The sequence below is a fragment of the Pyrus communis genome, chromosome 1 (assembly GCF_041283825.1).
Source record: "Pyrus communis isolate YQ-2024b chromosome 1, ASM4128382v1, whole genome shotgun sequence".
In the NCBI taxonomy this organism is placed as follows: Eukaryota; Viridiplantae; Streptophyta; class Magnoliopsida; order Rosales; family Rosaceae; genus Pyrus; species Pyrus communis.
In genome coordinates, this window is record NC_142565.1 from 5,776,799 (window position 1) to 5,792,361 (window position 15,563).

Below are 15,563 nucleotides of genomic sequence, written 5' to 3' on the forward strand. Positions count from 1 at the left end.
ATATTTATGCCAAACGTTCATTATTCAAGATAAAGCAAATATCGACAAACATGATTAGCAAGTAACGCGCCACTCATCGCTCGTGCCATTGTTTGATAATTTAGTGTCTACGTCGTGACGATGAGACTGTCATACTAAAAAATTTCTCGATTTAACGATCATTGAATTAGAGAAACGTATGTATTAAAAAAAGGTTTGATATCCATACACTCAATTTTACTTCTCACACACCTTTTCAATTTTCGGTCGTCGGATCGGATAAGTTGAAGAATATCAACGGACAAAAATTAACAAGGGGTATATGAGAAGTAATTTGGGATGTGCGGATAGCACACCCTTTAAAAAATTATAATGATTGTGATAAAGCAAGGTATGTGTGTCTTTGAAGCAACCGTTAATAATAACTGTCATCAACGGAAATTAAAGTATAAACAAATCCAGGGCGCTGATCGGGCCCAAAGTTGGACCCATCACAACGTGATTGACGGCTGGATATGGGCCAGACCATGTGCTGACATGACAGTCCCTTCTAATCGCATGACGCTTGATAGGCTTGGTTGGTTGCTGGGCAAAGTCACGAAATTAATTTCTTTTTATTTTTATTTTTTCTTAGAGAGCAAACAAGGCTTTCTCATCAAAAGACTCTACTAAATTAAAGCACACCAAGGTCCAATTGTGCTCTCTGACTTATGACCTCCCCCTACTTATGATAACCTAAGTCATTTATTTGATAATTGCTACTATATAACTCATTATAATATGTGCCGGAGTAAGTCGGTGTTACAGTTACACTTAAAAAATTCTTTTAAGTTTCACAATTTCTTAATTTTCATTTGGTTGTGTAGAAACACAAAGGTTGAGTATGCAAATACAAACTGTCTTACTCCATATAAAATATTTGATAAAGTTGTCTAATTAGATAAACTTTCACACTGAGTGAGACGCTCATAAAATTAGATGAAATCATAATACAAGGGAATAGTTGACTCATCAAATAACTCTCTAGCCTCTTTTTTTCCATCTAATTGGTTTATGTTTATTCTAGGATAACTAGATGGTTAGAAGTTCTTCATTTTTTATTAATTCAATCGCTCTTTTGATTTGAAAAAAAATAAAATAAAATAAAATCATTATCATTATATTGCCTTCTTTTACACATTCATCTCTAGATTCTCTACCTCTACTGGGAAGGCACGGAGTTGGGATAGATATGTCTCAAAGATCAGGTATTTTGGAAAATGTTGTTGTCACGCTCGCCTAACTACCGAAAACTTGAGCCGACAAAACTATTCGACCAAGTAAGAGGGGGCTAAAAAAGGGAGAAAAAAAAGTAGAGATTTGTGAGTAGTTGAGCCAGCTTGGCGACTCCTTTGATTTGCTTACATTAACGACAGTCGTGACATGTAAAAGAGTTGGTTAGTTAAGTTAATTATATATTTTTGTTTTTGTTTAATGATAGGTTAGGTTAAGGTAAAGTAAAAACAGCCAAGCCCTTTCACTGTTTTAATCAACAAAATTAGGTTTAAGAGGAAAAAGGGAGCATTGGATCTTGTCATACAAGGTATGGGCATGACAATAGTTTGTTTATAAATTTTTTTGTTTTTTCAAAAAAAAGACCAACTGGTGGCTTCGCCATGACAGTCCACCTTTCCGGAGACCGGAAAGATTCACAGAGACATTTCAGTTCAAAACTGTGCAAACGCAAGGGTGAAATTTTATGAACCAATCAAGCTGCTAATTCACTTTATGATATGAAGCTAGTGGGTCTAAATTTGAACCGCCTGGAGGCAGGCTTTACCTTTCACTTTTCACTAAAGAAAACATATAACCATAATGTTCCATAATTCATGGTACTGCAAAATGTTATCTCGTCGTACAATTTGTTATGTTTAGTTTTATCATGAACTATAGCAGTATAAGACATTTATGTTGTTAGACCAAAAATTTAAATCATTGATCAGGTTTTATTATTGGTTGAATATGACATAATGTATGGCACTAATTTAAGTCCGAAAACATAAATATGACAAGGAAATAATATCTACTCCATTTAAATCTTCATAAATAAAAAAAAATAAAATAAAGAATTAGCATGCAACACATGCACCAAGATGATTTCTGAACAAATTATATGATCACTATATAGACTAATTAAAACACTAAATAATACGTGATAAGCTTGAAATGCCGTTGAACTTCCCGAATACATGTTAGTTTTTCTTCTTTGTGAAGGCATGGCTTGTGTTAATTTACCAACAAACATGGAGGGGAAAATGGTGGAGGATGGAGGAGGAGAGTGAGAGAGACGCAGGGAAATCGTGTGGGTCCAAGGAAATCAAAAAATGAGGATAGCAACGTACGGCAAAAAGTTCAAACCTTCACGCTGAAGCTAAAAACACAGCTCCGTGAATATATTTGACTTGGTGTATAGCGATTTAAATTCCAAAGATATTTATGGCAGAATGGTAGGCACATATCGTCCATTGTGTCTTCCCAATGGCCGGCACGCATTAGGCCTTCACTCGTGCGTGCAACTGTAATGGAGTCAATATAGAGTCATTGGTTGTCTATGATCTCAACAACTCCAAAATTATCATGTATAATTGACTGTGTATTTATATTTTGACCCCTGTAAATGGTTACGGCGAATTAAGTCATAACTTCTTCCTCCTAATTCTGTTTTATTTTAACATCTTTATTTTCCGTTTCTCTCTTCTTGTGTGCGACTACCTTTATTGTGTGAACCGAGTGCTTGATGAAATGCTTCAGTTAACAAGCTTGTTAGTCTTCAACATTAGTTGGCAGTTTCCTACAACCGTCTTTAACAAGGCTCTATTGATCATAGTAATTGTCGACATACGTTGGTGTAAGCTTTTGTCGGTAGGAATCGACAAGTGAACGTCAAGTGCTCGACGAAATGGTCCCTGAATTTATGTTTTTTCGAAATCATGACTCCATTATTTAAAAATTTTGGCAATGCCAAAGTGTGCAACCTTTAGCTCCAACGCGCACAGATTTAGTCGCCCGACAACCGATAATGTTAGTGAAAAACACTTGATCTATTTTATATTTACATTTTGCCATTAAATTGAATAATAGTCGGTTACCATAACAATCGAACAATAACAATTAGATCGATGAGTCTGCATCATCGAAACGAGGAGAGAAAATATGGTAGATATTTTCCGAACACTTTTTTTCATCGTTTGTTTTTCTCTTTATACAGGCTCATGGATATTTCAAACAAACACTTAAATTCATTTCAGTTCTTAATGTTGAAAAAAGAATGAACGTGCAAAAATCACTTCCCGCCGAGCAGTTTTTTTTTACTGAAATAGAGTTGTAAAGAATTAGTATTGTAATGTGCTACCAACTGTAACCAACCATATAGTACAGCTCTAGGAGGGCCCCAACCATGTTCAGCTGAGTGTTGCTTTTCGGAAAACAACTGCAATCTGTGAAGTGGTTTTCGGAAAGGATCCTTCCGTCAAGTTCTTCTCATCAATTAGTCCGAACTTCTAAAATTTGAGTCTAATTTTAAAAATATAATAATTTTTATCGTTAAATTAAATTTCAAATAACCGAATTATTTGATAAGAATAACTTGGTAAAAAGAATCCGGTTAAGAACAGTCTTTTAGATTTGACTAAATTAATTAACCTAATACACCACTAAACAAATCCCTTAAACACAATTAAACAAATCATTACAGAATCCAGAAGAATAAACAGAACTTGACAGAAAACTACTAATTTTTATTACTTATTAGTAGAATCTTACATCCCAAGAGAAAGGGGTAGTGAAATTTCACTTACAAACCAGAAATTAAATTACCCTAATGCAGAATTAAACACTGATTCTCCCCTAATCAAACTTTGGATTTGGAACAAATTAAATTAATTAAACCCAAATTATTACAACACAAAAGAACACATCTTTCCTAGTAATTTATCATCTTCCTTGACCTAAAAGCTAGCTCCCCAAAGAAGCCGCAGCAGCACCCTTCCAAATAAAACCTGGATATCTTTCTTATTGCTCCTAATCTAATCTCACATTCTTGAATCTCCTTAATTAAATAATTAAAAACCCAAAATACCACCTTCATAAAACCCTAATCGGAAAACCCTAATTTCTATATAATCTTCTTCTTTTTTATTCCCTTTTTGCCCCTTTGGAGTTGAAACTAAATCAGTAGGTCCACTCCTGGGGGAGGCGCAGTTCAAGATTTACCGGCCCCTCGGCCGCTGCCTTTAATTCAAGTCTTTGCTGAGCCAGGAGTGCGTATCTTCGTGCCGCCAGTGCCTCTGCAGAATCCAATTGCAGAAATTGTTATTTTAAGGAACCAACATAAACAGAGTTATAGATCTGAAACACAAAGTTTTCAGAAGTAGAAGGATTGAACTGTGAACTTAATTACCGTGGTCTGGCGTCAAAGCGGCGTTGAAACGCGGCGGAGCGTGGCGGTTCATGTCCTTGAAGCTCAGGTTCAGTGCGTGAACAACCTTGGCCGGCAGTAGAACAGTTGGACTGCCTATTTGATAGCAAAATCAAACATAATATGTCAAAATAAAGACCCGAAGTAATTTTAATTTAAAAAAAAAAAAAAAAAAAAAAAAAAGACCAAAATGGTCGAAATCCAAAATTACAAATTAGTACCTGGTTTCTTGCGAGGTTCAGGAGGGGCAGGGTTTGTATATCTGCGAGGCAAGAAAACGCCGGTGCCAGCGCATTCCCTCTTGATGTTGGAACCGTTAGGCAAAACGGGACGCACGGCGGCGTTATTGTGGTGCTGTCCCTGTTGATTTTGATGGTGGTGCTGGTGGTGGTGTTGGACTTGCAGCGGCGGCCATGCTGATTGGGGCAAATTAACACCATGCCCGCATCTCTCGTAACCTGCAGTGTTTCTTCCTCTGGTTTGGATCTGCTGGTGCTGCTGCTGAGGTTGCTGCTGTGGCTGAGCTGACCAAGGAAGATGATTTACTTGGTTCTCCTGCCTCACATGGTGAAACTGAAAAATACCGAAAACACCCTTGTCAGACCACAACACAAGCATATCAAAAAGCTCTGTTTTGCTCGACATGAAATGGGCTTTACGACTTCTACCTGAGGGAAGCTCCGGTTGGAGCAGAGACCGGGAGCAGAGTGTTGGGGAGGACTGGGGATCCGAGGTGGACCCATAAGTCCGCGGCGGCCGTGGTTGCCGCTGAACTCAGTTGCTCCACCAAGGCTGTTAGTCATCTTCAACCGCGCAACCTGCCCCGCTGCAGCGTAAATCAGCTCCCAGGTGTCGTCCTGAGCTCCAAACGGCGTCGTCGGTGGCGACGGCACCTGGGAAGACGGGCCCGTCGGGCTTCCGTTGCTCGACCAGCTCCCGACTCCGCTCAGAATTGACTGGGGAGACCCGGACATGACCCACTGAGTCAATACAGTAAAACTCGGTCAGCGTTTCGAAATTCCCATATCTTAAACAGGAACAGTAACAGTATAACAGAAAATAAATCTGATGATGCAAGCTGAAATCGTTACCTCGGGTTTCTCTTCGGGGACGGATAGCTTCTGGGTCTGGTGAGCCGGCTGCAGCGAGGACTGGCCAAGGCGGCGAGTCAGGCCGGCGAGGAAGTCCTCCTCGTCGCTGCTGCTGCCGCCCTCGGTCTCGGAGGAGCCCACCACGGACTCGACAGGGGAACTCAGGGCCCAGTTGGAGTCGGACGAGTCGGACTCGTATGGGAACTCGGTGGGGAATCTGGCGCGGGGTTCGAGACAGTTTCCGCGGAAGCTGTTGCTGTCGTCCATGTTGTTGTGGAGCACGACGTCGTCCGTGAGGAAGTGGGAGGGGAGATAGAACCCGGGATCGTCCTGGGACTGAGTCATACGGACTGGAGCGTATAAATGGATGAGGCTAGAGAGAAAAGGATGAAGAGAGAGAGAGAGAGAGAGAGAGAGGGATGAAGAGAGAGAGGAGATGGATTGAGTTGGGAGTGAGAGAGTGTTGCTGCTTGGAGAAGATTTAATAATGAGAGGCCAGTTGAGTTTGCTGGGGTTTGCAGGCTGGGAGGGTCTGGGACCCCCAAAAACACAAGTGTAGAGAGAGAAACAAGAGAGAGAGAGAGAGAGAGAGAGTAAAGGGAAGGGAATGGGATGGGGGGTTGAGGGCGATGTGGAAGACAAGCTGCCTTTATTAAGGTTTCAGGGTCTATTTGGGACAATTCAAAAAATTAAAAACAATTATATAAATTTGAAATTATGAAAATTGAGAGAGGGAAGGTTGGGGCAGGCTGGGATTGTGCAAACAACAGGAAGGCTGGGCCATTGGTTGGAGACGTTTGTCCTTCTATGCAAACTCGCGCACTAAGTTTTCAAAAAAAAATAATAATAATAACTCACGAGCTATACGTATAGTGATTTTTGAACTTTCGTTTTTTTTTTTTTTTTTTTTGTACTATTTTTTTCTTGAATCTGTCATAATTTTTGCAATTTAATTAATTGAGTGATTAGAAAAACCAGGAGGAAGAAAAAAGAGTGCAAAAACTATTTTGACTTGAGTGATGTTATTGTGGAACCAGTAAAAACACTTACATGTATTTAATATAACAATCATCTAACAGTCATATTTAATTCATTTTGATATATGTCTTTGTGAAATGTTATTGGCATTCCAAAAATCTCATTTTACACTCCTCATAAATGTATTTTTTTTCCTAATATAAAAAGTTTGGAATGTATAATGAGATTTTTTCAGTGCTACTAACAGTTTACATGTCTTCAATGCAATCATTATATGTCTCTTCGGAGACACTCAACTTTGGTGATTGATTTAGGGATGTAAATTGAAAATGAAATCTAAAAATGCAATTACCGTCTAACCGTCGAGACGATGATTATATTAAATACATATATGTATTGTATTCAAATTCATTATTTGTACCATAATTAACAATGATTCTTAATTTTCGTATGAACATCACACACTTACGTAACGTTAGTTGTTTAATTAGATAACTAATTCAAAGCTCTACGTTCATGGCATGTCAAGTTCACACATAATAGTAATACAAAGTGCCAGTGAGAGTGGATAAGGTTGTCCTTATATAATGGGTTGTTTGTTGGAACGGAGGAGAGTCCGCAGAGATTTGTGGGTGTCTTTTACTGCTTATGTTCTCAAGCATTCCCACCGTCGAGATTCTTATTCTTTGCAATTAAGCGACTGGGTTTTCAAATTTTGTCCAATTGGCATTGTCTTGTTCCAATTCGCCTCACTCTTTGTCGAAGGATCCTCATTGTGATTTTTTATATTTAAAAAATTATTGTAATTTTTTATATTTAAAATTGAATATAAATAATCACGTTCGTTTATCGTACATTGTACAATAAAAAATTATTATAATTTTTTATACTTAAAATTAAATATAAACAGTACCTGACGAAAATTGATTGCACGATGTACGATGAACAAACGTGATTGAAAGATCCTAGGGATCATCACAAAAATGATCCGGAGAGGATCCTCATTCCTTTTTGTCACTTTGCCTACTTCAAGTCACTTAACTAAGGGCTGGTTTGGTACTGAGGTATTTTTATAAAAAGTGGTATAAAAAAAAAAGTGAGCTCAAAAAGGTGTTTGGTAAACACTTAAAAACAGCTTATTTTCACAGTTTTTGGTGAAAAAAAGCTGAAAATATGAAGCAGTACAACTGAGCTTATTCTGACAGCACAGTAATATCAAACCAGCCCTAAGCATATTGTTGTATTTTTTGATTCGGTCGAACGTAGCTTTGGATTTATACTTTGTTTTGACGTTTAATCAAGACATAGGCATTTGACAGGAAGAAAAACAAAACAGAACAACAACAAAGGTGGCAAGTTAGCATGTGGAATGATTGGAGTCGTTTTGCTACTTAATTATATTGATTCGATTAGTACATATTATTACACATAATTTGTTACTATTTTTGTGATGATTGCTACTAGCTAGCAACCACTACGAATGTGAGATCTCTACATTAATTGGACAAGTTAAAATTAGCTTCATTGCGTAGGTTAACTAAGTCTCCTCCCCCCTACTTGCTCCACAATTAATATAACATCATGTATCTAAGTTACACGTGTTATGTTAGGAATGAAACTCTCGTACTTAGTTAGGATCGAAATTCTCGTGTTTATGTCAGGAATGAAACTTCATGCTTATGTTAGGAACGCAACTCTCGTGTTCATGTTAGGAACAACTGCCATGCTCATGTTAAAACTGAAACTCTTGTGTTTATGTTAAGAACAAAACTCTCGTGTTTATGTTAGTAACGCAACTCTTGTGCTTATGTTAGGAAAGCAACTCTCATGCTTATGTTAGAAACAAAACTCTCATGCTACTTAAGAACGAAACTCGTGTTTATGTCAGTAACATCACTCTCGTGCTTATGTTAGGAAAACAACTCTCGTGCTTATCTTAGAAACGCAACTCTCGTGCTCAAGTTAGGAATAAAATTATCGTGCTTATGTTACGAACGCAACAATCGCATTCACGTCCTGAACAAAACTGTTATGCTCATGTTAGAAACGAAACTCTCGTGTTTGTATCAGAAACGAAACTCTCGTGTTCCTAATAGGAATAACATTATCGTGTTTATATTAAGAACGCAACTCTCGTACTCATGTTAAAAACAAAACTCTTGTACTTATATTATGAACTAAACTCTTGTGCTCATGTTTGAAAATTTAAACAGAAGAGATCTACCACCACTATTTGAAAAGGCCGACAAACAGTGACCAGAACAATATACTATTTATCATATTTTCGTGTTTGGCTCACCAACTAACTAGTAGAAATTAAATTTGTTAAATTTTCAGTAGGTACTCTTGCACTAAATGCATTAAATTAGCACTTCAAATATGTTGGATAAAAGAACTTGAGAATAGACGTCAATAATCTAAAATTCCTTCGCTCATAAGTACTTAATAGAATCACGAGTCAACTATTGGATTCCAACAACGACTTCACAAAACATGCTCTAATCCACGAACCAAATGAATTCTAGTCTTCTTATGTTGGACTAGTATACAGTGGCACCAGAATCGTCTTTCTCCCATCTTGTCTTTTTTATCTCCTTTACTACTATAACAGATGTTGATACTGCATGTAAATTCAAGTATGTTCTTAATCAAAATTCTTTTTCGTTTCAGATCAGGCCTCATTTTTCTCTCTATTCTTCTTATTGCAGTGTAGTCTTCATTCCCCCCCCCCCCTTATTCTAACAATATTTCTTTGGCTTTAACTAAAATTTTTCATATTCGGATTTCTGGATTTGTGCAATGTTTTTAGTTCTCTCTGTTGAATTTAGGGTCTTTCAATTTTTCTGCATAGTACTCCAATCTCTGAAATTCTTGGTTTAAATTACCTATATGCAAGAGGCATTTCCACATATGAAATGTTGGCTCCGCCACTGCTACTATATGCTTTTAGTATTTGGTGGTGATTGAAAACCAATGCAATTCATGAAAATCAAGTCAACTAAGGCTGTTTCGGAAAACATTCGCGCTATGTATGCTCAATTAGATCCAGTAACGAGGTCCGTTAATGTCAATTTCAGAGCAAGTCACTTGCCACTTCTGCACGACTGCCTAGAGATTGATATAGAAACTTAATAGGTCATGCAAATGTCTTCTCCTAATTTCAACCGCTACATTTGACAATTCTTCACGAAATGACACCATTGATCGGTTATCACCTACGCAAACTAGCTACTCCCAAGTTTAAATTCAAACCAAGGCCATAAAGAATTCAAAATTCCTTTGCAATCTAGAAAAAAAGTGACATAATTCACTGATCTCATATTATACTATGATTGCTAGTTTACAAGAAATGGGTTGTTCTTTTTTTTTTTTTTTTTTTTTTGGTGAACTGGAAATATATCATAACCAGGGCAAACATACCAAAAGTACATAACGAAGCCTACATAGAGGCAAGCAACATAATATCAGACCCGGTAATGCAAGGGGATGAAAAGAAACCAGACGCTGCAATCAGAGGCAAAAGCGTCACCCCTCTCACTACCACAACTAAATTAAGGAGAGCATGGTAGTTCATCATTATTTAATACATGAACTAATAAAGATGGGGGCCTATCAACTCAAGTAAAGTCACACATCTCCACACACCGTCGCAATGCCAAGTGATCTGCCGCCATATGGGTTGTTTGGTTACGGTAATTCTTATACTGAGTGAAATATGGTGGATCATAATACATGGTGATCTCATGCTTTTGTAAGTGAGGTTGGACCCATGTTGAGTGGGTGTGGAGTCTGTTGCATAAATAATCCGACATTACACAAATTTACAAAATATTCAATACTATTATATGATTAACAATTCTCATATTGAGTGGAAATGCATGGATTTTAGTGGATCATAACACAAAATAATCACAGTACACAAAAGCCTCGTACTTTTTGTAACAGGTTTCATACAGTACGGACACCCTATACTAGTTTTTCTTTTGAGTTTACGGTCGGACAAAATCACTTTTCATTGTTTATCCACACTAATTAGTAATGGAACTGGATTCTCTTCTCTCCCTTTTCTCCTTCCCTCGCTCATCTTCTCTCTCTGCTTCGTCTTCTTCTTTCTCTCTATACAAAAGGTAAAACAAAATAATAATGTGACTTAATATTAAGCATTTAAATAAAAAAAAAGCGAGAAAAGAAGAAAATGAAAAAGAAAAGAATCCAGATCTATTAGTAATTATGAGACTTCCCATTCTGCCCAAGTTTTTGTTGACAGCACTACATTTCATGTCGTTTGGTTAGTACTGCTGATTTAATTAGTCCCACTTTGTTGTCGTTAATTAAAGTAGTAGCGTAATCATTCATTAGTCTTCTAAATGTGCATGATTTGTTATGATCAAGATGTACGGCCAGGGATTCAGGGTTTAGTCCAGTAGAGTGCGGCTGATCTCACATTTGCTTTTTGCACAGCCAACACAAGTCAATCATTGAGGCATGTTGTCTGTCTTCCTGTTTAAATATCATTCTCATTCCTTATTATTTTATGCGATCATGGTTAAATTACGTCAATATTTTATATTATTTTTTTATAGAGATAATAAGACAAAAAATAATAGGAATATAAAATGTTGACATAGCTTAACCGTGACCGCACAAATAGAAGAAGATGAGAAGGGCATCCAAACAAATTTTCTTTTTATAGAGATAATAAGACAAAAAGTAATATGAATATAAAATATTGACGTGGCTTAACTGTGACTGCACAATTAGGAAGGATGGGAAGGGCACCTAAACAAGAGGGCAGACAATCTGCCTCTGTCAATCATATGAGATACATTTACAAATTAAGGTTCTACTTTCATTTGGGAAGTGTTATTGACACTTTAAAAAACTAATTCTACACTCCTCACAAATGTATTTTTCTTTCTAAATATAGAAAGTTTGGAGTGTAGAATGAGAAATTTGGAATGCCAATAACAATTCCCTTCCATTTAACTATTTTGAGTCTATCATCAACGAATTCTCACAATGGAACTTTTTATAGACTTTCTCCCACTTCACAATTTACTCTCAATTCTCGTGTCAATAATATAAAACACTGCATTAAAAATTTGAGGTGTCAAAAAATCCATAGAAAGTATCACTTTTGAGAGTCTCCTTAGTATTTCCCAACAAATAAATAGTTGTTGTAGTTGTAAAGCACATTCTATAAAAATAAAAATAAAACAAAAACAAAAACTTGTTACCAAAGCCTTTATTTTTTTGTTTTTTATAATTAACATAATATACAAAATGAATTTTGTACTGTCAACATAACCATTAAGAACGACAATTTCATTAAAAATAGTATGGAAAACGCTTTTGGAGTGACACTCAATATAATTATGATGATGCATTTCTTAATATTTTCTTTAAAAGTTAGAATCATATATATACTCAAACTCATTTTTCTTAAATATGTTAACCCTAAATCAAACACAACAATACAATTAACCCCAAAGAACATGGATCCCGTGAGATGTCCAGTAAAAAATACAACCCACATCGGCAGGGACCCACGTAAATACATAGAAATGGAATGAGGATCCTCTCCAGATTCTCTTTGTGAGGACTTAATGATTCTCTAATCATGTTCATTTATCGTATATTATGCAGTCATAAATTATTTTAAATTTTATATTTAAAATTGAATACAAACAGTACCTGACAAAAACTGACGGTATGATTTATGACAAACGGACACTATTAAAGGATTCCTTGGATCCTCACAAAGAGGATCCTCATTCATAAAAACACGATTTGAATCTGAATCTCGTGACGTGGCAATAGTACTGATTCGGCAACCTTAATTGTCAATCCGTCATACTCTTGTATAATGATCATATATAACTAGTATATGCTCGTACACAAAACGTGAAATTTTTTACTTTGTTGTTAAAATTGAAGGAGACATGAAGAGAGAGAATTGTGGGGGTGAGGAGAGAGGGTGAGATATTGTTTTTTATTTATTTTTTTAAAATAGAGATGATAAATTTACACGTAGGTGATGTTTAAAAAAAACGGTAAAATTTTATTTTATGAAATTACGTTACTGTCCTTAATTTTTTTTTTATAATAAAAGATAAAATATCTTTTCACCTTATTTTAATTGACAAATAGAATTTCATTAATGTAATTTTAGATACACAAATAATAACTAACAGAACCGCACGTCTCCGTCTATTACCAAGTTTTTCCCCACAAACCGTCGCCGTTACGGCGGCGTTTCACAATCGAACACACCAACGCGGTTATCACGACGTTTGCTTTCCCAGAGGACAAAGAGTAAAGGGTCCCCGGACCCAGAGGACAAAGAGTAAAGGGTCCCCGGACCCCAAAGCCAACTCTCAACTGGATTTGATAAATTTCCCGCCATATTTTTACCTTAATGGGCAAAAGTGGAAAATACGTGTTTTTCTAATTTTGGAAAAATAATTTAAAAAAAAAAAAGGAGGAATGGTGGGGAGTGGGGGACAGTCATTACCTGCCAAAAGTGGTAGAATAGAGCACCGTTGGTCAAAACCGCGGGAATGCTTTTTTGAAAATTAAACTCCTTTTTTTTTTTCTTGAAGGAAAAATTGAAATTATTTGATTGGACGTTTGATATTGTTAGTCATTATCTTCAAAATGGGAGGGCAATTTCGTCTAAAAATTGAAATTTCTTTGGGAAGTAGTGTCTTTTCGGAATAAGGTCATCCACTGAGCAGCCGGAGGCGTTGAGTTGGAACCGAGGTGGTGATTTCGGACGTGAGGATAAGTTCAGGGCCCACCCTCGCTAATCCACCGTGAGTGTCACGAAGTAACATATAAATAAATTGTTAATTACATAATATAAACAAAAAATGATTTTCGTACTCTTATTTTTACGTTGTTCCGTTTGTTCACATTTCTTAATTTTTCTTATTTATTCAATCTAACCGTTACGAACTAAGAGGGAAGTGCATGTACAAAACAACAAAGTGCATACATCATTTTATTGATGAGTTAAGATTTATTAATTCGTCTAACCATTCTTAATCACTTAAGTTAAAAACAATTTGTATGTGTTGAACACTTTAATTAACTATTCGACGCATATTTCACAGTAAGTTAGAAATTCTACACAATTGATATCGTAACATTACTATAAAGATTTAAATTAGAAAAATAATTTTCGCACATCGTTCCAAAGTGCGTATTTAAAAACTGCATGTGCCATTTAATACTACGACCTAATAATATCTCTCTTCACTTATAAATGAGAGGTTTTAGGTTTGATTATCGTCAAAGATGAATTTAAACCACATTATTGCTAATCTATTGTGAGGCTAAGCCTTATTTTAATGTAGATAATATCGTTTGTTAAAAAAAAATATGCATGTGCCAGCTCAGCAAGGTATACCCGCCAATATTTTCGAACTGAAGCGTCCCTTTCAAATGTGAAAGAAAGAGTATATGAGACAAATCGATATTTAATATTCGAACGAATTAATTGTTACTGCATATATTTTATTTGCACTCAACGACCATATTTCTCTTTCAAATTCTATTTTCCTGCTAAGATCCAAAACCCAAGTTCTGTTTTCTTGTCTGGACGAATTCTTTACGTTGGATTGGATGAATTACTGGGTCAACTTCAGTTTGGCGAAGTTGGCAAACAACTCCACACAAATGATGACAAATTCGTCAACCTTTAGCATTATGATTGATAGACTCGTTTGTTTTTGTTAATAATTCGATTTGTTTGACTTAGTTATTATAAACCACACTAATTATTTGATCAATTCATCACGCGACAAGCATTTATTGAATGAATGATTTACCTTTTCATATATGGCAAACGTGTATTAGATGCCTGATGTGATTACGGTAGTTGCGAGAAAGTTTCTTCTGTAAATCTAAGCATAAGTCGTAGCTGAGGAAGATTGAGATCAGCAAGTGGATGTAGGCTTGTAGCAAGATGTCAACATCGCCATTGATAGAAAGGCCTTCCGCGTTCAAACATTTTCCTATTATTTCTTGTAAAGAATCAAATTCGCACAATAAGGAAGAATATTTGAGTTCATACATCAAGTGTAATATACTAGCCTTATTGAGGAATGTGAATTATTCGACATAAAAAACTTGACAAAATCGTTCATAACACTACAACAGCAGCGTTATACGAATAAAACCAAGACATCTTCATTCCTGTACAGATGAATGTTGTTAGGTCCTATATGATGGGGGATAAGATGGAGAAGGTGAATGTTGGTGGCGTATATAATTAAGGGCACCTACCTCACAATTTGAGTAAATGTCAAGCTTTCTTTAAAGTTCAATTATGTAGCTCCCTTCTCATTCCCTCACCCACGTGTCCTCTCTACGTCCTTGTCAATTTTCATATCTATATCAATTCGGTGTGGGAAATCATAGAGGTCTAATGATTCAAATTACGATTTATATATATAGTTTTACTTCTAATTATATCGAGATTCTTTTGGATAAAATCACACATCTTGATTTATATATAATTAAGTTGAGGACAATATCGATGTTCGACAATTCAACTCTTTATTCTACAATTTAACATTCAGAATATCTCATATTCCAAAAACACCCTCATGCTCGTGAGTCCGGATGACTTTAAAAAATCTCCTCCTCCCAATTTTAGCTGTTCATATATGTTCATGTTGTACTGCATCATGATGCTTATGTGATGGTGACAAGTGACACTGTGACAACCAATTTTAGGTAGCCCGTATAATGCTGTCCTCCTTCATTATATTTTGTTACCTAATTTTTCAAAATTCGAACAATCGAACTTGCCTGCCTCCACTCTCTTGCATGCATGATACTACTATGATTTAGAGCATTTCTAATGAGAAAATGAATTTGGCAGATTATTATTTCATTGTTTATTTATCTACAACATTTACTTTCATGAAATTTTTTTGAGTGTATTTGAAACATGGTGCGGAAAATCACATGACATTGTATAATTGAAAAAACACTTGAAAAAAAAAAAAATCCCAATTATATAATAATATATGACACGTTACCTCTTGTTT

At 36.0% G+C, this 15,563-nt stretch overlaps 1 protein-coding gene across 1 annotated transcript; it reads right to left on the reverse strand.

Moving 5' to 3' along the window:
* Positions 1 to 3,734: 3,734 nt before the first annotated feature.
* LOC137720414 (uncharacterized) lies at positions 3,735 to 6,161 on the reverse strand. Its single transcript, XM_068459484.2, has 5 exons — positions 5,527 to 6,161; positions 5,104 to 5,415; positions 4,657 to 5,008; positions 4,418 to 4,531; positions 3,735 to 4,304 (listed from the first exon to the last, which is right to left on the reverse strand). Exons 1-5 carry the CDS (start codon positions 5,869 to 5,871, stop codon positions 4,189 to 4,191), a joined length of 1,239 nt encoding a protein of 412 aa, XP_068315585.2. The 5' UTR covers positions 5,872 to 6,161; the 3' UTR covers positions 3,735 to 4,188.
* Positions 6,162 to 15,563: the final 9,402 nt, after the last annotated feature.